Here is a 24,795-nt window from a genome sequence, read left to right as displayed (position 1 = left end):
ATTTCCTCCGGGTGACTGTCTGTGAGGAGTGTGGTGTGTTCTCCCTGTGTCTGTGTGGGTTTCCTCCGGGTGACTGTCTGTGAGGAGTGTGGTGTGTTCTCCCTGTGTCTGTGTGGGTTTCCTCCGGGTGCTCCGGTTTCCTCCCACAGTCCAAAAACACGCCTTGCGCCCAATGATTCCAGGTAGGCTCTGGACCCACCGCGACCCTGAACTGGATAAGGGTTACAGATAATGAATGAATGAATAAAAGTTCCAAATTTTGTAGCATACAGTTAACCAACAAAAATGCTTCAAAAGGTTTTCATTAATTTATTTATGTTTTTTTAAGCCCTTTCCCCCCCCCCAAGTGTCCACTCGCCAGAGCGGTAACTGAGTGAGACATGGCTCAAAAGTTTCTGCTATCTGGGCTGGTTCAGCTACACGTTCTGTTCTGTTTTTGTGGATACTATTACATTATACTGTGTCCTGAACCACAGGGACAGGGCTGTGTGATCTTAATGAGGATGTGGGTATGGTTGGAGCATATTGAAAATATTTAGGATGAACGTCTTGAAAGGATTTGCGAAATACTGACTTCTGAGGTTTATTAGCGATATTAGCCTCATAGCTCCAGGACACCAAACATGTCTTAACTTAGTGACTGCATCTGGGCAGAGAGGGAGCTTGGTTCTGGCCTGTAAATTAGCCTTAAGCCAAAAGTCATGTTTATGAAGATCCCACTTTACTCCAACCTCATGGGAACACTTCAGCACCAAAATTTGAGGGAAACTATGGGTTGTTTGTTGGAAAGGACAAATACTACAAATTTTGAATTTGGCAGATGTGTAGGGAGGAGAACATCTAAAATAACAATAATAAAGAAGGCCTCCCCTGAGGGTTTAAAGGCTTCCTCCATTTTTTAATTTCCTTTTGGTCTGGAAGCAGCTGGGTTTTTGAACAGTCTAGACATCAGATGGACATATTCTGACTGTTTCAGTGTGTCACGTAAAGGAGAAAATGCCATGTCCACGTTTCTGCAGCACATGATGTTGCTGAACTGATGATGTCATACCAACTGTACCCATTTTTTTTCGGTGGGGTGAGACTTGTTTGGGTCACGTGTACCTCTCTCAGCTCCCCCTGGCCTTTAGCTCCTCCCCCTCACCCTCTCCACCCTTACGCATCACTGGCCAATATAGGCCAAAAAAAATAAAATATCCGCAATGGCTCAGAAAAGGAGAGGGCCGGGCTCCTATTGGCTGAGCTAGTGATTCGTCAGGACGTTGTCCCTGTTTCTGAGCCATGGAGACAAAGGGAAGGGGACCACGCATTGGCGGCGGGGGAGATAGCAATGGCGACTTTGAAATAATGGTAATGAAAGATGTATGAAAATGTAGAGCTTCACCATGTCACTGATGGGACATAACCTCATACCTCTAACCTTTCAGGAGGAGAATGGAAGTCATTGAAACCAATTTTCAATGCACTTTTCTTCATACAATTTTCACACAATGGGATGTCTTTTCAAACGTCAGAAAATGGGGGGAAGAAGAAACAGGTGTGAGTACTGTAATGACTCTAGGTCTTTTAATGTTATGTTTATATTGAACAATGTTTTTTGTCCATTTTTTGTCCAAATTATTGTCCATACATAAAATTATCCTTTTTATTTATTATGGTATTAAAAGAAAGGCACAGCACCTTTAAAGCAAAGCACTAAAAATCACCCTCCGAGGTGCAGATCTCTAACATAAGTGAGTATTTGAGAAATAAATTGAGCCCCTTGTGTTGTGGTTACTAAAGGTGATTGAGTATGTGAGTGTGTATTTCAGAATGAGAGTGAGTTACAAGCCAAAAACTTCAGGGGCTTCACATCTTAAATGATGCCTCTCCACAGTTGACAGATAGTTGTAAACCTTTATTCTTAACAAAGCATGTTACGCTCTGGATCCAGCCCAGTCAGACCAAACAACAATACTCCTCCCACACCACACAATACACATTTGACAAAACCTCCAATGTAAATAATGTTATGCTTCAGCAGTGGTTTTTAGCTTACTCTCAAAATCCTTTCTAAATATTCACATGATCTGATTATCTCATCGATCCACAAAACGGGCCGTAGCAATCTTCCCCTTAGTCGTCTTCCTGATTCAAGAGGAGACCCTTGCTTTGGAGCCTTTATTATGGTGACAGTACCATTGAGGGCAGCGGCCAAGCAAGAAACCTTTGGGCTCATGGTTTAACACTTCTTCACAGTAGTGAACCATACATTTGGAAATGGTCCAGAATTTCTTGATTTAATCTAAGAAACATATATTGTGTTTTGCTATTCTCTAAAGTTAATGTTATGTAGATAGAATTGTATTGTTTAAACTAAAAATGCATCACTCCTATTGATTAGACCCTATCAATTACAACCTGTTGATCAATGGTTGCATGCAAGTAGGCCGCCATTTTCTCCTGCTATCTCTCTCTCTCTCTCTCTCTCTCTCTTTCTCTCTCTTTCTCTCTCTCTCTCTCCAGATTGTCTAAAAGCTGCTTATCACTGGATCCGCTGGTTGCTGCCTCAGCTGTCTTCTGTTTATAATCCACTTTTTTAGTTTTCTGCACTGTGAAGTATGATATCATTCATTCATCCATTCATTCATTGTCTGAAACTGCTTATCCACTTCAGGGTCGTGGTGGGTCTACCCGGAATCATTGGATGCAAGGCGGGAACACACCCTGGAGGGGCCGCCAGAAGGATGACACAATCACACATGAGTACCACCTATGGTCACTTTGAGTCGCCAGTCCACCTACTAACGTGTGTTTTTGGAGCGTGGGAGGAAACCGGAGCACCCGGAGGAAACCCACGCAGACACAGAGAGAACACAACACAATCCTCACAGACAGTCACCCAGAGGAAACCCACGCAGACACAGGTAGAACACAACACACTCCTCACAGACAGTCACCCGGAGGAAACCCACGCAGACACAGGGAGAACACACCACACTCCTCACAGACAGTCACCCGGAGGAAACCCATGCAGACACAGGGAGAACACACCACACTCCTCACAGACTGTCACCCGGACGAAAACCCATGCAGACACAATAAGAACACACCACACTCCTCACAGACAGTCACCCGGAGGAAACCCACGCAGACACAGGGAGAACACACCACACTCCTCACAGACTGTCACCCGGACGGTCACCCAGAGCGGGACTTGAACCCACAACGTCTAGGTCTCTGGACCTGTGTGACAGAGACACTACCTGCTGCACCATCTTCTTACAGAAAGGATATGGCTGTAAGATTCTAATAAAATTATTCACCTGTTTCCCGATGCTGGTCATTTGTTTTAAAATATTACCTGGAATGAAAATGTCTTTTTCTACTGTCTTATAATTTTACTTGCATCATGCATTCATTTTTGAAAGAACCCTCATTTTTCTGAAAGAAAAATACACCCTCCTGCTGTGTTAGCCTCGCGTTAGCCCTGTATTACCCCAAGACTCAAAGCTCATCCTACCTTTATGGAGATATCTATAGCTATATATACATCACTGTAGATCACTGACAGGATGACATGTACTTGTCTCAAAATAAACACATCCTCAAACACTCTGACCCTGACAGAGCACAAACTCTGACCCTCAACTGCTAGCACCGCTAGTTTTAAACAATGGGTTGAGCACAGATGATCACAGATAAATCCTGACACTGTTTTCCATATTAGTTTTTAGTGATTGGTGAATTAAACTTAACATGTAAGAGTAGTTTGACCGAGATACGTTTGATTTTAATTTATGGCTCGTCAGAGCTTTAACTCGGCTACGTTGAATGAGAAGAAAGCTAACTAGCATAGCCACACAGGATTTGTAATAGAACAGAGCACAAAAAGAAAACTCCCTCAGCTGATAGAGGCTCAAGAGGAATTTTAGATTCAGCACAAAGTCTTTAAACACATTCTGAACTTCTCTTGGGTTCCACAGACTCTCACATAGGCTCCAGATTCAAAATGGTGAGGGGAAGTCAACACACTTCCATTCAAACCACACATAAATAGCATGAGAATCTATGCACGGAAAGAAAGCACAGAGGAACTGAGAGATATGCCCACACTCACTGACTGTGTCCAAACAAAATGTTCTTTGTCCTCCAGCTTCGGGGAGGCAACACTAATTAAAACCACATTTTACACTGCTATCTCATACGAATGTGTACTACAAATCCAAATACATTTACATAATGCTTAATATGAGCTTAAGACCAGGCGTTTACATATGTACACACACACACACACACACATATTATACACATATATATATAAGTTTACAATATACTGCATAAATCTTTACAGGACAAGAGAGAATGTTCTTTACAGTTAATGAAAGTTTATGGGAAAAGGTTTGTAATTTGTTTTGAAACTTTGAGAAAATGTAAACAGCAGCTGGTATTATTCAGTTATGATGAAAATGAATATTTTTCCATATTATTCATCAGTCTGTTACAAGGTAATAACACAACTTAATAATAGCACCACTGCAGGCAAGGGTTCAATTCCCTGCTCAGGGAGGGACACTTTGGGCAAGTCTCTAAAGCTTTCATTTGCCTACATCAGTAGCATGATTTAGAATTTGTGTGCTGCTTTCAATGTGAGCATCTGCCAAAAGCCAAAAATCTGTCATTGTCATTTTTTGGAGGTTGTGGGTTTGAGTCCTGCTCCGGGTGACTGTCTGTGAGGAGTGTGGTGTGTTCTCCCTGTGTCTGCGTGGGTTTCCTCCGGGTGACTGTCTGTGAGGAGTGTGGTGTGTTCTCCCTGTGTCTGCGTGGGTTTCCTCCGGGTGACTGTCTGTGAGGAGTGTGGTGTGTTCTCCCTGTGTCTGCGTGGGTTTCCTCCGGGTGACTGTCTGTGAGGAGTGTGGTGTGTTCTCCCTGTGTCTGCGTGGGTTTCCTCCGGGTGACTGTCTGTGAGGAGTGTGGTGTGTTCTCCCTGTGTCTGCGTGGGTTTCCTCCAGGTGACTGTCTGTGAGGAGTGTGGTGTGTTCTCCCTATGTCTGCATGGGTTTCCTCCGGGTGCTCTGGTTTCCTCCCACACTCCAAAACACATTATTGGTAGGTGGATTGGAGACTCAAAAGTGTCCATAGGTGTGAGTGTGTGATTGAATGTGTGAGTGTGTGTCGTCCTGTGAGGGACTGGTGCCCCTCCAGGGTGTGTTCCTGCCTTGCGCCCAATGATACCGGGTAGGGTCCAGACCCAGCGCAACCCAGAACTGGATAAACGCTTACAGACAATGAATAAATGAATGAATGACATGAAATGAATAACTCAAATGTGACTTATGCCTCGTATGTGACTTATGCTCAGATTATACATGTACACATTCACCACATTGTAACATTTCACACATTGAGGTTTCTTTTCTGAGAAGTTATCAGGTTAGATTTTTAATCACTTGAGGACTATTTACACAGAAACATGTTCGAAATCATGGCTGGTTGCATGCATATGACCCTCCTGTTCCAGTGTAGTGTGTAAACACAACTTAATAATAGCACCTTGGAATGGGCAGAGACCTACAGTACAAACCAGAACCTGCAAGGCACAAAACTCTTGTGAATAAAAGCTATACATAAATTGTGCTGAAAAAGTTTAAAACACATCAAAATTGCGCTTAAGGTATTAATAAAATAATAATAAATGTCACTATTACAAATGAACAAATGGCCCACGTAAAAAACGTCACTAATAAAAACTAATCTGCAAAACAAAAAATATGACAATATATAGTATTACAAATTAGAATATATATAAATATATGTAAATTGTGCTAGAAGAGCATATGAGTTTGATATTCAATATATATTATTCATTATCCCTTATCCAGTTCAGGGTCGCAGTGGGTCCAGAGCCTACCTGGAATCATTGGGCGCAAGGTGGGAACACACCCCGGAGGGGGCGCCAGTCCTTCACAGGGCAACACAGACACACACTCACATATTCACTCACACCTATGGACACTTTTGAGTCGCCAATCCACCTACAAACATGTGTTTTTGGACTGTAGGAGGAAACCGGAGCACCCGGAGGAAACCCACGCAGACACAGTGAGAACACACCACACTCCTCACAGACAGTCACCTGGAGGAAACCCACGCAGACACAGGGAGAACACACCACACTCCTCACAGACAGTCACCCGGAGGAAACCCACGCAGACACAGGGAGAACACACCACACTCCTCTCAGACAGTCACCCGGAGGAAACCCACGCAGACACAGGGAGAACACACCACACTCCTCACAGACAGTCACCCGGAGCGGGAATCGAACCCACAACCTCCAGGTCCCTGGAGCTGTGTGACTGCGACACTACCTGCTGCGCCCAATATATATTAAGTGTAACTTAATATAATTTTAATGTTAATAGTGATTTAGTACAAAATAGTGATTCCGAAATAGCAACAAATCAGCACGATGTAAGTATACTTTCTGTTTTTCACAAGGGAAACTTGTCTGATTAAATAACACACACGTGGCTCTGGCTACTGCCAGGGGCGGACATTCACCATATAAACTTATGGTCACTAATAAAGTCAGCTGACAAGTGTTGCCAAAACGCTAGATATAACAATTAGATATCAAACCATGCGCATGATTACATGAGCTCCCTGCCCTCCACAAGTCAATCAAATCAACCAAATCCAATCTATTTCAGTCCTCAGGGACTGAAACACACAGATCCCACTGCTGTATTTACCCTGTGGTGATGATCATGTAACTCAAATCAATTATATTGAGTAACTGCTGCATGATTTTACAGTGAGGACCAAGCTGCTGATAGGAACCACACTGTGTCCAGGAGATAACCACAGGAATGTCAGTGGTCTGATCACATGGACAATGAGTGAGAAAAGAAGATGATGATTTTCCTGTTTTAAACGAGTAGTGGATAAACAACACCATTTCCTCTGGGTGAAGAACCTCTTTTACGTAACCATTTTAACCCTTCACCTCAGCTGGAGCTACGGATACCTGACTCTCAGTGGTTAGAGACTTTGTAAAGACCACCCCTGCAACTTAAAGACTCAACCTAAATGTCTCAATGACTTTAACTTTTACCAAAGTACACAGTTGCAGTTTATTCCCAAAAAATAAAAATAAATAAATAAGAAAAAAATGCAATCAGTGGAGAAGTTGCAAAGCATCAATCAGTTTATCAGTGGTCTGGAGCAATACAGTCTCGGCTTCAGTACACACACACACACACACACACACACACACACACACACACACACACGCTTAAGCCAAAAGTTTGTGGACACTCATTCTTCCAGTGAAGGTTATTATTTGTAGATTGTCTCCTCATCTGCTCTTTTGAAGAACTCTACGCTGCATATCAAAACATTGATGGTGAGGTTTTGATGGCACCCATAAGAAGCTTAGTGAGGTCAAGTACTGATGTTGGATTATTGGTTCTAGATACACTTAGTGCTATTAGATGGTGCCCAGTTAGTCTAGAAAACACGGTTCCACCATTCACAGACCTATATGAGTGGCTTTGTACCTCAGTAGATGACACTTAGCATTGCTTTCTGGAAAAGCAATTAGCATTTGACTAGTTTAAGGTTATACATTTTGTGTTTCAACATCTCTCATTCTCTGAGTGTTCTATGAGTGGAAATGACTGCCAAGATGAACATTTTCCCATTTTAAACCCACTGTGAGGAAACACTACAAGCTAACACAGTTAGCGCTGCCACATTTCCCCTCCTTTAGCTTTGCTAACTGGTTCAAACTGGATGAAGGAGCTGTTACTCAGCAGGTTTTCCCACATGCCCCAAGTCCCTTCACTCATCACTCATGGACAGCGTTTTTATAACCCAACACACACACATACACACACTGTAACATACCTCCACAGAGGCCATAGCTGGGATGTGTTGAGTAACATAAGTGTTGGGTCAATATAGACACACATATAGCAACCTACTTACAAACTCTGCAGTCATACAGTGTCTGTAAAACATACTGTACAACAGATGCCAGTTATAGATGTGTAGACGGACTATAGGACCCGCACAGGGCAGATATGTTTTGGGTGGTGAATCTTTCTCAGCGCTGCAGTGACTATGGTGGTGGTGTGTGTTGTACCTGTATGAGTGGATCAGACACAGCAGTGCTCCTGGAATTTTAAGTAATATAGAGTATCTAGGATTTTAAAGAATATAGACGTATGCTTCCAAGCATCAAACACTAGGTCTTTAGCATTCTTCTATAACATCGCTCAGCTTCACAGGAAAAGCACAGAGCCAGCATTGTTCCCTGCAATTATCCAGGACATTAAAATCATGACTGAGCACCTGGCATTTCATTTTGTTGGTACACTATGGCAGCAAAGGACATCAAATCTCAGAGTTCAGTTCAGTTCTAGACAATGGGTGTATTTTCTGCTTCTTTATATAATTTACAAAAAGAAAATCCTTACTCAGTGAGGTCTTCTTGACACCTACACTTCCTTTCAAACCCATGGAGCTGAGTAGACTTTCCCCTTCCCTTATGAAACTTTGTTAACATATCTGATCTCTTTAAAATTAATAACTGGGTCTTTGAAATGACATTAAAATGGTAAAGACAAGGCTTTGTGGTTTGAGAGTGACCATTTATAATGGACTAGAGGATGCATCAAATATGCAACAGGTGTTTTTAACTGTACACAAGCAAGGCAGAGGTTTCTAATAAAGTGGTCAGAGATGTAATGTAGTTCTACCTGCTAAATACAGAGCCGTTGCATAATCTCAGTGCACGAAAAAACATGGATTGTGAATTCCTGACATTCAGTGTTGACAGACAGCCCCCTGGACCAATAGGAGAAATTAAAGTGCCTCCACTAATCCCCTGGCATCCAGTGAATGGTTGTAAATCTCTTTGGGACCACTTCTAATAGCAGCATGGTTACTTTTGGCAGCTTTTCCAGCTCTCGCGATCTCTCTCTCTGAACTTGTGTCTGAATAACAGGGCTATACGTTTACACCTGAAGCATTCCGATGTCCAGCAGCTGTCACATTCCCACCCCCTGTCCTAAATAAGTCAGCGGTCACTCATCAGTCACCAGGGGATAGAGGGGAAGGTTTTGCAGTTTCATCTGAGCTGTCTTTCAAGATCAGTATCAAATCATGTCAGCGATTTGCAGGACTTTAATCAGCTGTCGTCTTCAGGGAATGACTTATTTTTATCTTCGTTTAAATCTAATCAACACACAGTCTTAATCTTAGTAAAACTATTGCAGATAAAGGCCATGTCTGATGTATTTAGCATTTAACATGACTAAACTGAGCTGTGAAATTAACGTTTTTGTCCAAAATGTCTGAGAAAATTAGATGTAAGTAAATCAACAATCAATGGGTGAAAATCAATGGACTATGTCTAGACCAAACGGGACCCATAACAACCACAAAAGACCTGGGAGAGCAGCAAAACTTTCATTAAATGTTTGTCATTGAGAAAGAGGAGAAATTCAAGCTCCATTCTCACTTCAGATCTCAAACAATTCACATCTATTTCTGTCCATTCTCCTGATGAGAATAATTCCTATGATTCTGAAAGGATGTGAAGCTCAGAAAAAGGAAATTGGCACTAGTGAAAAATCAAATAAATAAGCTCCTGGTGTTTTTTGTCCCAAACAGTGGACAGGCATCCAGCCACAGATCCCAGACCTGAAGATTTTGGGGATTATTTGGATAACTACTGAGACAGATATTTATGTTTGAACCATATTTCTTTAGCTAAATGTTAGTGAATGTCCTGAAAAGAGTGGAAGCTGTGATAACTAAGTGTGGGCCATCTAAACACAAAAATCCACAAGTGTATAAGGTAGCCCTAATAAACTAGCTAACGAGTTCTAAGTTCTCATAGATGTTGAGGTATGTTTATTTTTTTTGTGTGTCATCTTGCCTCATGAACACTAACTTGCAGAAATGTGTACTCAAAGTTATGAGCATTTTTTTTCAGTTGGGTGTCACTGGTTGAACCAGAGTGCAATAATTTGCTGCTGTTATGTAAAGTATTTTTATAACGTGTATGTGAAAAGGAAGTTCATCAAACTGAGTATAATCTTTCATGACAACCATGACACTTCGCATCAAGACATAAACTCAGTGCTCTCCTTCAAAACCGGTTTGGAATGTAGGTCCCATCCCATTTAATTTGCCTAATATCGAACATGCTTGGCTTCACTTTCAAACAGGTATGCTATGCTAATGCTAATGCTAATGCTACTGAATAACTAGTAAATAATGTGGACTAATTCCTGCTGCTCTTATTTGTGGTCAACCATGCTAGCTTTAGGGGATGCTTGAGGGCTAGGTGCAGCACATTTTCAGTTGATTGAACACTATCAAACTAATCAGAAAATTTACCGGAAATTTGAAGTGAAGGCTTGTGAAAGCTTGTGCAAAACATTATAAGTTTCACATTCACCCAGTGCTCCAGGGCTCTGAGAGGTGAACAGGGGCTTTTACAGTCAAATCTCCAAGTTGCCACGCCTCATCTGAAACTTGTCAGACCTCTGATGCCTAATAACAGCTTTGGGACAAAAATAATCTCTGGGAAAAACAAGAACATATAATCATGCATGACAAGAGAAAAAAAGGAAGAGCGGAGGTTTGTAAACAGCATTAGATTATCACTGGGTTTGTTTGGCCCCAAAATCAGTGAGAGACTCTCACTCACTCTTTACACCCACTCTACTTCATGTTCACTATTCTGTGGAAATATATTGTCTAATACTATCCATCTAGACTCATAAAAGGGAAAGAACGGGAATGTAAACAACGGTGTTATAAAAAGAGGGGACACCACTGTGGACTGTAAAAAAACGGATTAGACCAGTTCAGAGGAGAGTAGACCGAACATATGCCCATTTAAAAATCGAGGAGGCCAGGAGGGGGCGCCATAAGCCCTACAATAGCATACTTCGCTCGAAACGAAATCTTCCACAGAGGATTATTGCATTTAATTAATATATTTTTATGTATATAAACAAGAAACATCTTTATATATATATTTATAATATATTATAGCATTTTATTTGTAGCGATTAATTCAGACTTTTATGCTGTTCTGGTGGAACTACATTTCCCAGGGTTCCCTGCTGCGTGAGCGAGCCGGGAGCCGGTTACTTCCGCAGCGAGGAAGATGAGCTGCAGTCTTTAAATAAACTCTGATATTCACCAAATATTGACATAAAACATTGGTATTAACAGCTGCTTTTGAAGGTAAATGTATTTATTAACTGTCAGTGTAGAGCAGAGTAAACAGTTGTAGCTGCCGTTTGTTTTATTGGGTTTAACCTTGAGAGAAAAGACAACGTGAATTGTATTAAAACGTCCAGTCTTGAAGTTGTCTGCCGGGTGTTACAGTTGGATTATTGTAATTGTTATTGAGCTGATTATATATCCCTGACGACATTTTATTTCCAGGATGAAGGAGGAATATCAGGCTCTGATTCTAGAAGCTTGTTCGGCTCAGAGTTTAAAGATTGGAGAAAAGGTGCAGACACTGTGGAGCGGTTATGGACAGATTGTTCGAGTTTATTTAGAAACCTGTGATCGTCCATCAGTCATCGTCAAACACGTCGTTTTTCCTAAAACGTCAAAGCAAGTTTCAGAAATCTCACACATGCGCAAAGTGACGTCATACCAGGTAAACATCATCGACATCATCGTCAACATTTATTATAAGTTTCAAATGAATACTGAATCAACCACTAACCACTATTTTGGATGGTTCCTCTAATGTTCCTCTTCATTTATGAATTGTCCTGATTTCCCTATGTTCTGTTCACAGGTGGAGATCAGCTTTTATCAAAACTACAGAACGGACGAGCGCTGTCGTATCCCAGAATGCCTGGCAGCGCGCTCCTTTGGAGAGGAGATGCTGTTGGTTCTGGAGGATCTGGACGCAGCTGGTTTTCCTGAGAGGAGAACAGCCTTCCGTGAGGCGGATGTGAAGGCATGCCTGCAATGGCTAGCTCAGTTCCACGCACGGTTCCTGGGTGTTCCTCCGAAGGGTTTGTGGCCTGTGGGCACATACTGGCACCTGGACACCCGTCCGGAAGAACTGCAGGCCCTGAGGGACGAACAGCTGAAATCATCTGCGGCTGAAATCGACTCCGCCCTGAACAGCTGCAGGTTCAAAACCATTTTACACGGGGACGCCAAACTCGAGAACTTCTGCTTCTCTGCGGACGGCCGAGTGGCGGCCGTGGACTTTCAGTACTGTGGCGCTGGCTGCGGGATCAAAGACGTCGTTTATTTCCTCACCAGCGTCCTGGACGAGAGACAGTGTGAGAGGAAGGTGCCTGGATTCCTGGACTTTTACTTTTCAGAGCTGAAAGGTGCTGTGAACCCAGAGCTGAGCTTCTCAGAACTGGAGGACGAGTGGAGGAGTCTGTTCTCCTTCGCCTGGACAGACTTTTACCGCTTTCTTCTCGGCTGGAGCCCGGGACATTACAAAATTAACAGATACGGCAGGAGACTCATTCAGGAAGTGCTCAGAAAACTCAAACAGGATTCAGAAAGAGTGAAGTGATCAGATTTACACCAGAGCTGCACAAAACTCAAGAACATGAAGATGTTCACCTCAAACCATATGTTCACCTCAGACAGATGTTTAGATGCGTCTAATTTTTCAAAACGATGTTCAATGTTGTATTTATTTTTGAATGTGTAGCTGAGGTTAGGGATTGTGTGCTGTATGTTGTGTTTCATTAATCTATTGTATGTTTTTTCTTATTTGTAACTCGGAATACAGAGACGGACGTAAGTCTCGGATCATACTGGGTCCATTAACACACACTTTCATACATTCCTAATGCTCTACAGAGGAGAAGAATAAAGAAATAACCTGCTGAAGTCATCATTTGACTGTGGAATTCAAATGTGTTTCGTTGAAGTTCAAACGTTTTCCACTTTATGCATAAACCACAGACAAATCATTCTGTTTTTTTCTTTCTGAGAAATTCAGGAGGGGAAGGAGTTAAACATTACATTTAGGTCAAAGAGAGTTGGTTTATTTCAGGGAAAAGTGTTGTGCTGGTGGGAAAACAACTGCAGATCTAAACTAGATTCAAGAATACAATGACAACTCAGAGAGATCAGGGAAAACACATTGTCTTCAGACTCACACTGACAGATGAGGGTTGAACCATTAATACTTCATCATTACAACTGGGAAACGTCTTTAAAACATACATATTTTCAATGGTTTTTAGTTTAATTAATTAATGTCATCTTTTAAAACTGCATAATCGTGTTGAAGGGCGGCACGGTGGCGCAGCAGGTAGTGTCACAGTCACACAGCTCCAGGGGCCTGGAGGTTGTGGGTTCGATTCCCGCTCCGGGTGACTGTCTGTGAGGAGTGTGGTGTGTTCTCCCCGTGTCCGCGTGGGTTTCCTCCGGGTGCTCCGGTTTCCTCCCACAGTCCAAAAATACACATTGCAGGTGGATTGGCAACTCAAAAGTGTGAGTGAATGTGTGAGTGTGTGTTGCCCTGTGAAGGACTGGCGCCCCCTCCAGGGTGTATTCTCGCCTTGCACCCAATGATTCCAGGTAGGCTCTGGACCCACCGCGACCCTGAATTGGATAAGCGCTTACAGATAATGAATGAATAATCGTGTTGAATGTTCTGTTTAGCTTCTAGCACCACCTACAGGCCACACAAATCCCTAAGAGGTCTAATATCATTTTTGTTCATTGCTACCTGGAATAAATGTGTACACTTCATAAAATCAGTTTATATTTAAACAATCCCTTCCATTGTTTATCAATAAACCTGTGTTTACTGCATCACAGAGACTATGAGCTTGGGAATCTAAGGGTTAAAATTAGCTCAGAGAGAGAGAGAGAGAGATGTTTTCTGATATTTTCAGATGTTTTTTTGATCCAAACTCCTTTCTGACACAAATTCCACAAAACAAAGAAAAGTCAATAACAAGCTTAAAATGCCACGGCGGATTAAAGAGGGTCTCGCTGGGGGTCCGCCAATTAAACACATCAAACGTTAATGTACAACAAAGCCGACAGCGCACAGGAAACAACGTGCAATCAGAATTAATCAATAACTCAAAGATTTACTGCAGATCATCGGTGAAATCTGAAGAACATATTTTATAATCCATAATAAAACGTTCAGTAAATGATTCACTTAAAATCTCCCAGAATTCAAAGCAAAATGGATGAGACTTTATTAATAAAAGACATTTTAATGATGGAGTCTATAAACAAACTGACTGTTAATAAGAAATGTTATTAATAACAAACAATAGCACAAAGTGCAGTAATAAGACTTTATTAGTAATATTCACTTTAGCAATAAACAATTGCATATGTTTATTGATGTTTATAATATTTGGTTATTTACAGGGTGATGTTAATACTCAGGTTGTGAAACAAATTTCAGCACAGCACCACTTTAACTACTATTTATCATAACATCCAGAGTCTGTACAAATGTATACAATATTTAAAAAAAAATAACACACACACAAACGCAGATATACAACATACAACCATTTTATTCAAATTTCTATTCCATTTAAAATAGTGTAGCGCTAACGTTCTTCTGCTTTGGTGCTACTCTGTAACTGCTGCAGTATTTAAGGTGGAATTGTATTTATTTTTTTATTGTTAGGGAGAACAACTTTGAAACAATATTATTGTCTCTTTTTGGCCAATATTTTAAATTCAAAATAATTCACAAATAACTTTAGCCCCTTGCGCATTTCAAACTATTGTTTTCCGACTATCTACTCATTCATTATCCGTAAGCACAGTGGGTTTGGAGCCTTCCCGCCGGGCGCAAGACAGAGTGTCACAGGACATTACACAATCATGTACACACTCACAGCTTTGGGCACTTTGGGCACAGCCTGTCCATCCGCCAACGTGTTTTTGGACTGTAACCCGAGGAAACCCACACATACACAGGAAGAACGCACACCACATTCCTCAAAGACAGTGACCCGAAGTGGGACTTGAACCCAGAACCCCAGGACCCTGGAGCTGTGTGACTGAGAGACCACCTGCAGCTCCACTGTGTTTATTCAGTTCAGAGGTTAATCAGAAGTGGAGTGACTTATTTGCAGGTTTATTTCCAGAGGTTCGTTTCTCTTTTGTCATATTTACACAGTGTCTTCAGTTCTAGACACTGGACGTCCCTCTGTTGTTCTCTCTGTGGGTTCTTCTCTGAGCACCGTTATTTAGAACTGGATCTCCGAAGCGATGCCTCGAACAGAAAACGTAAAGGGCCACGAGAGGAACACAGCTCACCGATGACACGAGGAGCAGAGCAATAAACATCTGACCGTACCACGGGTACTCCATCACCACAGACTTCCCCTGCACAACACAACATCAGACATTAAGAGAAGAGCAATAAACACCTGAACACACCATGGACACTCCATCAGCACAGACCTCACCGACACGACACAATGTCAAATGAACCAAATAAAGGTAAGGGCTACGTACCGTGAGTTTGTCCCAGGCCTGGTAAGTGGGCGTTCCTCCTTGGATGTAGCTGATGATGTAAAAGATGAAGAGACTGAAGAGCAGCAGAGGACTCACCGCCACCAACATGAGTCTCCAAAAAATATTCGGACGCTTGCCCAGCATCTCCTCAACGTCCTTTTCAAACCTGAACATCAACAAAAACAGAATAACAGAATTCATTCAGGCACAGGATTCATTCAGTGTGTGTGTGTGTGTGTGTGTGTGTGTGTGTGTGGGACAGAAACCTTTTGATTCCATAAATGAAGGACACAGCGATGACCTCGATGAAGACGATGAAGAGCAGAGAGAAAGTCGCACCATAATCATTAAACATGGAGAACCAGTAATTTCCCGAACCAGTTGTAAACCCCAACCCTAGCAGCAAACAGAACACACACACCAGACCTGCAAATGCACACACACATCAAACACTATATTAAAAACACCTTCTTATTTCAACACTGATTTCCCATTTAATCAGCTCCATGATGCAGGAAGAACAGTCCACTGTGTCCACTGATGAAGGACTAGAGGACGACTGGCACTACTGTCTCTGGCTTTACATCTGTAAGCTGGACCAATGTCTAACACAGTGGACAGTGAGGGAACACCATGTTTCAAAACTCCAACAGCAACTGCCGTGTCTGATCCACTTTTTACCAGCGCAACACACACTAACAAAACGTCACTGTAGCTTTAAGGATTATCCACCACCCAAATCATACCTGCTCCCAGGTGAAGAACAGGCAGAAAAGGGGCTTTTAAAAGTATGCAGAGCAACAGGTGGACTACATGGTCAGTGGAGCTGATACAATGAAGAGTGAAAGTAGAGACATGGGGTGGTTTTAATGTTATGGCTGAAACACACATATATGAAAGTCCTATGGGTAAAAATACTCCATAAAACATTTAACAGGTTACTACATTATTCCATCAACAAAATTAACCCAGGATTTTCCAGATGTTCTCTACTATTGACTGCTACAGTATTTATGATGATGGTGATGAATTAGATGATGAAGAATGTCCCGTTATCCAGGTTCTTCTCACCATTGAGTGTTTCGTTGCTGAAATTCCTAGCAAGGACGTTAAAGTCTCGGAGAGGAGTGATGATCGCTGTCACATTTCCCAACATGCTCCCCACCCCCAGCATCAGCAGCATCAGGAAGTACAGCACGGACCACAGCTGGGACAGAGGCATGTTTTTAATCGCCTCAGTGTACACGATAAAGGCCAGTCCAGTTCCCTCTACAGCCTTTAGAAGACACACACACACACACAAAATGAATGTGATGATGATGATGATGATGGTTAGTAAGTGTTTATTATCAGATTATTGATATTGATAATGTGATAGAGGTGATGGTGATTATGGAGATTATGGTGATGTATGTGATGGTGAGTATAGAGGTGACAGTGATTATGGAGATGATGGTGATGTTAAGTATAGAGGTGATGGTAAGTATAGAGGTGATGGTGAGTACAGAGGTAATGGTGATTATGGAGATTATGGAGATGATGGTGATGGTGAGTATAGAGGTGATAGTGATTATGGAGATGATAGTAATTATGGAGATGATGGTTATGATGAGTATAGAGGTGATAGTTATTATGGAGATGATGGTGATGGTGAGTATAGAGGTGATGGTGAGTACAGAGGTAATAGTGATTATGGAGATGATGGTTATGATGAGTATAGAGGTGATAGTGATTATGGAGATGATGGTGATGGTGAGTATAGAGGTGATAGTGATTATGGAGATGATGGTGATGATGAGTATAGAGGTGATAGTGATTATGGAGATGATGGTGATGGTGAGTATAGAGGTGATAGTGATTATGGAGATGATGGTGATTATGGAGATGATGGTGAAGAATGAGATAGTGATTATGGAGATGATGGTGATGGTGAGTATAGAGGTGATAGTGATTATGGAGATGATGGTGATTATGGAGATGATGGTGAAGAATGTGATAGTGATTATGGAGATGATGGTGATGGTGAGTATAGAGGTGATTGTGATTATGGAGATGATGGTGATTATGGAGATGATGGTGATGATGAGTATAGAGGTAATAGTGATTATTGAGATGATAGAAGACACACACACACACACAAAATGAATGTGATGATGATGATGATGATGGTTAGTAAGTGTTTATTATCAGATTATTGATATTGATAATGTGATAGAGGTGATGGTGATTATGGAGATTATGGTGATGTATGTGATGGTGAGTATAGAGGTGACAGTGATTATGGAGATGATGGTGATGTTAAGTATAGAGGTGATGGTAAGTATAGAGGTGATGGTGAGTACAGAGGTAATGGTGATTATGGAGATTATGGAGATGATGGTGATGGTGAGTATAGAGGTGATAGTGATTATGGAGATGATAGTAATTATGGAGATGATGGTTATGATGAGTATAGAGGTGATAGTTATTATGGAGATGATGGTGATGGTGAGTATAGAGGTGATGGTGAGTACAGAGGTAATAGTGATTATGGAGATGATGGTTATGATGAGTATAGAGGTGATAGTGATTATGGAGATGATGGTGATGATGAGTATAGAGGTGATAGTGATTATGGAGATGATGGTGATGGTGAGTATAGAGGTGATAGTGATTATGGAGATGATGGTGATTATGGAGATGATGGTGAAGAATGAGATAGTGATTATGGAGATGATGGTGATGGTGAGTATAGAGGTGATAGTGATTATGGAGATGATGGTGATTATGGAGATGATGGTGAAGAATGTGATAGTGATTATGGAGATGATGGTGATGGTGAGTATAGAGGTGATTGTGATTATGGAGATGATGGTGATTATGGAGATGATGGTGATGATGAGTATAGAGGTAATAGTGATTATGGAGATGATGGTGATTATGGAGAGGAGATGATGGTGAAGAATGTGATAGTGATAATGGAGATGATGGTGATTATGAAGATGATGGTGATGATGAGTATAGAGGTGATAGTGATTATGGAGGTGATGGTGATGGTGAGAATAGAGGTGATAGTGATTATGGAGATGATGGTGATTATGGAGATGATAGTGAAGAATGTGATAGTGATTATGGAGGTTATGGTGATTATGGAGATGATGGTGATGGTGAGTATAGAGTTGATAGTGATTATGGAGATGATTGTGATTATGGAGATGATGGTGAAGAATGTGATAGTGATTATGGAGATGATGGTGATGGTGAGTATAGAGGTGATAGTGATTATGGAGATGATGGTGAAGAATGTGATAGTGATTATGGAGATGATGGTGATTATGGAGATGGTGGTGATGGTGAGTATAGAGGTGATAGTGATTATGGAGATGATGGTGAAGAATGTGATAGTGATTATGGAGATGATGGTGATGGTGAGTATAGAGGTGATAGTGATTATGGAGATGATGGTGATTATGGAGATGATGGTGATGGTGAGTATAGAGGTGATAGTGATTATGGAGATGATAGTGATTATGGAGATGATAGTGATGGTGAGTATAGAGGTGATAGTGATTATGGAGATGATGGTGATGGTGAGTATAGAGGTGATGGTGAGTACAGAGGTAATAGTGATTATGGAGATGATGGTTATGATGAGTATAGAGGTGATAGTGATTATGGAGATGATGGTGATGGTGAGTATAGAGGTGATAGTGATTATGGAGATGATGGTGATGATGAGTATAGAGGTGATAGTGATTATGGAGATGATGGTGATGGTGAGTATAGAGGTGATAGTGATTATGGAGATGATGGTGATTATGGAGATGATGGTGAAGAATGAGATAGTGATTATGGAGATGATGGTGATGGTGAGTATAGAGGTGATAGTGATTATGGAGATGATGGTGATTATGGAGATGATGGTGAAGAATGTGATAGTGATTATGGAGATGATGGTGATGGTGAGTATAGAGGTGATTGTGATTATGGAGATGATGGTGATTATGGAGATGATGGTGATGATGAGTATAGAGGTAATAGTGATTATTGAGATGATAGAAGACACACACACACACACAAAATGAATGTGATGATGATGATGATGATGGTTAGTAAGTGTTTATTATCAGATTATTGATATTGATAATGTGATAGAGGTGATGGTGATTATGGAGATTATGGTGATGTATGTGATGGTGAGTATAGAGGTGACAGTGATTATGGAGATGATGGTGATGTTAAGTATAGAGGTGATGGTAAGTATAGAGGTGATGGTGAGTACAGAGGTAATGGTGATTATGGAGATTATGGAGATGATGGTGATGGTGAGTATAGAGGTGATAGTGATTATGGAGATGATAGTAATTATGGAGATGATGGTTATGATGAGTATAGAGGTGATAGTTATTATGGAGATGATGGTGATGGTGAGTATAGAGGTGATGGTGAGTACAGAGGTAATAGTGATTATGGAGATGATGGTTATGATGAGTATAGAGGTGATAGTGATTATGGAGATGATGGTGATGATGAGTATAGAGGTGATAGTGATTATGGAGATGATGGTGATGGTGAGTATAGAGGTGATAGTGATTATGGAGATGATGGTGATTATGGAGATGATGGTGAAGAATGAGATAGTGATTATGGAGATGATGGTGATGGTGAGTATAGAGGTGATAGTGATTATGGAGATGATGGTGATTATGGAGATGATGGTGAAGAATGTGATAGTGATTATGGAGATGATGGTGATGGTGAGTATAGAGGTGATTGTGATTATGGAGATGATGGTGATTATGGAGATGATGGTGATGATGAGTATAGAGGTAATAGTGATTATGGAGATGATGGTGATTATGGAGAGGAGATGATGGTGAAGAATGTGATAGTGATAATGGAGATGATGGTGATTATGAAGATGATGGTGATGATGAGTATAGAGGTGATAGTGATTATGGAGGTGATGGTGATGGTGAGAATAGAGGTGATAGTGATTATGGAGATGATGGTGATTATGGAGATGATAGTGAAGAATGTGATAGTGATTATGGAGGTTATGGTGATTATGGAGATGATGGTGATGGTGAGTATAGAGTTGATAGTGATTATGGAGATGATTGTGATTATGGAGATGATGGTGAAGAATGTGATAGTGATTATGGAGATGATGGTGATGGTGAGTATAGAGGTGATAGTGATTATGGAGATGATGGTGAAGAATGTGATAGTGATTATGGAGATGATGGTGATTATGGAGATGGTGGTGATGGTGAGTATAGAGGTGATAGTGATTATGGAGATGATGGTGAAGAATGTGATAGTGATTATGGAGATGATGGTGATGGTGAGTATAGAGGTGATAGTAATTATGGAGATGATGGTGATTATGGAGATGATGGTGATGGTGAGTATAGAGGTGATAGTGATTATGGAGATGATAGTGATTATGGAGATGATAGTGATGGTGAGTATAGAGGTGATAGTGATTATGGAAATGATGGTGAAGAATGTGATGGTGATTATGGATATGATGCAGATGAATGTGATGGAGGAGTAAATCAGGGATTACTGTATCTAGTTCTCTCTCCAGGCTGCAATGCTCCAGTTTGGCCGAGATCACAGAGAACTGTTCTGGGTAGGTTTGGTTTAACACTGAGATCCAGAAGGTGACGTTTTCTTTATGAACTCTGTCTTCAGCCAAATCAAACGTGTCCAACAGCAACAGCCTCGTCCTGAAGATGAACATCATAAACTTTACATTTACCACATTCACCCATTCAGTGGCAGTGTGTTTATTGTGTGAGGTTAATTTATTTAATTTGTGAGTTTTTATTGTGTGAGCATTTTCTGGAACCTTTGTAAGCAGCTCTCATAGTTAAAAGTGGCCTTGAAGCCGTAGATGGAGAAGGTGACGATGCTGGCAAAGATGGAGGTGGCGCTGTTGATTAGTGACACAGTGAGGGCTTGTTTCTCAAAGTTGTTGTTGAGTTTGTTGTAGCTGGAGAAAGCGATGAGGGACCCAAACCCCAGGCCCAGAGAAAAAAAAATCTGAGTGGCAGCATTTATCCACGTCTGAGGGTTTGCCAACTGCTCCAACTACAAAAAAACAAACAAACAAACAAACAAACACTTAAACAGATCGATAGTACGGACGTAAAGGCTGAAATGGGGAGGCAAACTCGGTTGTGTGGTGTGAAGTTGTGTTGTGTAGTTGAGACTCATACCTTGGGGGTAAACATGTATGTGACTCCATTGATTGCCCCATGGAGAGTAACTCCTCGAATCAGAAAAATGATCAGAACCACATACGGGAAAGTAGCTGTGAAATACACAACCTGAAAATCACAGCAATCACTTTAACATCACGGTAAACAACTGAGAGAAAGTAGTGTATACAATTGTACATGCTAATGCTAATGCTAATGCTATTGTCCCCAGAGCAGTGTGTGTGTTTACTTTTCCAGTTGATTTAACTCCTTTAACAATGGACATGTAAACAATAGTCCAGGCGAGCAGTAAACACAGGGCCTGGCCCCAATGGACTCCGCCCCCTTCATCCAACGATGATGAAATATTCAACGTTTCCCTGAAGAAGAAGTACTGAGTGGGCGTGGCCACCTCACATTCCTCCAGGTATGACGTTCGGTTACTGCTTACAGGACATTGTGACCACGGCAGCACTGCCTGGACACACACACACACACACAACCAACACATGACTAGAGAATATATTCAATGTAACTTACTGAAGTTTATTTCTGACATTCCTGTAATAGTCTGACACACTGACCTGAAAGGAATGGAAGAGATACCAGAAGCTCCAGGCATTAATTACATTGTAATAAAGACAGAGATACAGAGAGGTCACTACACTCGCGATTCCTGCACAGAAAGGTGCAGAAAGGGTTAAAAGAGTTCATATCAAATATCAGCAGCAGTTCATTTTCACATATTCGCCAATTATTCTGAAGTGCTCTCAGTGTTGAACTCAATCTGTCAGTTAATCCACGTTAAACCGACTTACCCACTCCCCCCAGGTACGGACTGATGCAGCTCCAGGCTCCGATGCTTCCTTGGCGCATTCTCTGCCCTATGGCGAGCTCCAGGTAGAAGAGAGGAATGCCCTCAAGAACCAGCATCAGGATATACGGAACCATAAAACCTCCTACACACACACACACCATCAGGTTTGTATAACATAATGCTACAACATTTTTGTAACAAATTTGTGTGATATTTCAGTGTAAGGGCGGCACAGTGGCGCAGCAGGCTCCCACGGTCCCACGCTGGTAGGTGGATTGGTGACTCAAAAGTGTGTGTGTCCCCACCTTGTGCCCAGTGATTCCGGGCAGGCTCCGGATCCACCGTGACCCTGAATTGGATAAGCGCTTACAGACAATGAATGAATATCAGTGTAAAATTGATTCTGACGTGGTTTAATGACTGACAGACTCGCTCTGCTTCGTCACGTCTGGATTACTGACCTGGACACTCTGTGACCATTCAACCTTATAAACACACACTCTGTCAGAGGGCGAGAGACAGAGGGCGAGAGACAGAGAGAGAGAGAGAGAGAGAGAGAGAGAGACAGGCACTCATCCAGATAATGACCTCCTCCTGTTTCAGAGCAGAACACATTCAGTTCTTTTACATACAACAGCTATTTTCCTATTTATATTCATAATCACGCGTGTCAGAGATGAAAAAACAGTAGAATTAAAGCTAAAAGTGAGGCAGAACATTGGCTCGTTTGAATCAGCTGAAGTCAATAAAAGTCAGACCCGTCTGCCAGACGTCTACCCCAGAAATACCTGGACAGTGGTGGTCCTGTGTTTGTGTGTGTGTGTGTGTGTGTGTGTGTGTGTGTGTGTTTGGGAGGTGCATGTGTAAGAGAGTGCGTGTTTCTGATCAAATGGCCAGTCAATGTTTGTGAACGTGTGAATGCTGCTGTAATGTTTTTGACAGAACGAAGAGATTACAGTCTGAGTTTGTTTCTAATCTTATTAAAGAAAGAGGCTTTGAACAATGTTTTTCACCAACATTCTGCACAAGCGCTGTTTACATTCGGGAATAACGTGAAGAAGAATAAACAGTTAATGGTGGGGGGTTTATTCACCGGTTTCACTTATGGTCCCAAACTTTTTAAAGCAAAATTGCAGTGAAAAGTCAACTTCTTGAATGCACACACACACACACACACACACACACAAAGAGCGCCCCCTGGATAACAGCACGGTAGAGTCTCAGAAACTGTGTGCTGATGAGTCGAATGATTATTATAATTATTATTAGAGTATAAAAACCTTAAACCCTTAAAGTTTACATTACTTGTTTGCGTCATTAGCCTCGACTGTTCAAATACATTTGTGGTAATTCAGTGTCATTTGGTTTAAACTTGAATTTGCAATGAGAAAGCAGCCTCTTCCCAGAGCAGATGCCACAAACTGGACATGACAGAGCACTCCAGTGGTGACCAGTTACCTGAGGAACACTCACTTGACCAGAAGAATGAAATATCTATTTAAAAACAGCAGGAATAATGATTTCAAATGTTATAATCAGGTAAAGTACTGAAGTATTTACTGTAATCTCACCTCCTCCGTGCATTTGGCAAAGATAAGGGAAACGCCAGACATTTCCAAGCCCCACAGCGTAGGACACACAGGCCAAAACAAACTGCATGGGGTTGTCCCACGACGGTCTGCTCTCCTTCTCCATCTCAGCGTCCAAATACTGTTAGGTTGAGAGCAGGTTACTGTCGGAAAACGGATCCACTCAGACCCAGAGTAAAGCTGATGTACAGTGCAGGGGGGTGAAGGTCTGAAGGTCTACAGGCTCGGAAAGAGTTTTACTGAAGACAGACTCTGCCTCTGGGGGTGGAGCCTTTCTGTAATTGGATGAATTTCACTCATTCAGGTGAATGTTTAGATGATCATGGTTTGTACAGATGCTGCTAAAGATAAGATAACACTTTATGATTCCTTCGTCATGGGAATGTGGCCTTAACCTCACGTTTCGTTTGAGCGAATGAAAAAAAACGGAACAAACCAACAGATGAATGAGCAGCTGATAAGTGTGCCTGACTCCGCCTCCTTATATTCACACTCACCTGTAGCTAGATCCTCCAACATTTACCCAATGAGTGTGTGTGTGTGTGCTGCACTGATAACTGGAGCAGGTTGCCACCAAGGGTTGTTGCTGATTGGTGGGAGTTGGTGGAGGTAGTTGTGGTTGTTGGTTGTGGGAGTCTGGTTTTGGTGGTGATCTTAGGGGTTTGTCAGTGGTTGGTGTGAGATGGTGGGGTTGATA

The 24,795-nt window shown here is 41.7% G+C and overlaps 2 protein-coding genes across 2 annotated transcripts; one reads left to right on the top strand and one right to left on the bottom strand.

The window, feature by feature from the left end:
* The first annotated feature begins 11,136 nt into the window (after positions 1 to 11,136).
* On the top strand, positions 11,137 to 14,096 carry pkdc (protein kinase-like domain containing). The gene is made up of 3 exons (XM_066685802.1): positions 11,137 to 11,250; positions 11,455 to 11,677; positions 11,822 to 14,096. Exons 2-3 carry the CDS (start codon positions 11,456 to 11,458, stop codon positions 12,563 to 12,565), a joined length of 966 nt encoding a protein of 321 aa, XP_066541899.1. The 5' UTR covers positions 11,137 to 11,250; position 11,455; the 3' UTR covers positions 12,566 to 14,096.
* Positions 14,097 to 14,344: 248 nt separating this feature from the next.
* LOC136666059 (sodium- and chloride-dependent transporter XTRP3-like) lies at positions 14,345 to 24,293 on the bottom strand. Its single transcript, XM_066644046.1, has 11 exons — positions 24,081 to 24,293; positions 22,511 to 22,651; positions 22,277 to 22,368; positions 21,943 to 22,170; positions 21,711 to 21,821; positions 21,341 to 21,582; positions 21,056 to 21,218; positions 16,576 to 16,780; positions 15,771 to 15,930; positions 15,505 to 15,670; positions 14,345 to 15,372 (listed from the first exon to the last, which is right to left on the bottom strand). Exons 1-11 carry the CDS (start codon positions 24,202 to 24,204, stop codon positions 15,175 to 15,177), a joined length of 1,830 nt encoding a protein of 609 aa, XP_066500143.1. The 5' UTR covers positions 24,205 to 24,293; the 3' UTR covers positions 14,345 to 15,174.
* Positions 24,294 to 24,795: the final 502 nt, after the last annotated feature.

The sequence above is a fragment of the Hoplias malabaricus genome, chromosome 1 (genome assembly GCF_029633855.1).
Source record: "Hoplias malabaricus isolate fHopMal1 chromosome 1, fHopMal1.hap1, whole genome shotgun sequence".
Lineage (NCBI taxonomy): Eukaryota > Metazoa > Chordata > Actinopteri > Characiformes > Erythrinidae > Hoplias > Hoplias malabaricus.
Note: the sequence above shows the minus strand (reverse complement) of the source record. Positions and strands in the feature narration are given on the sequence as shown.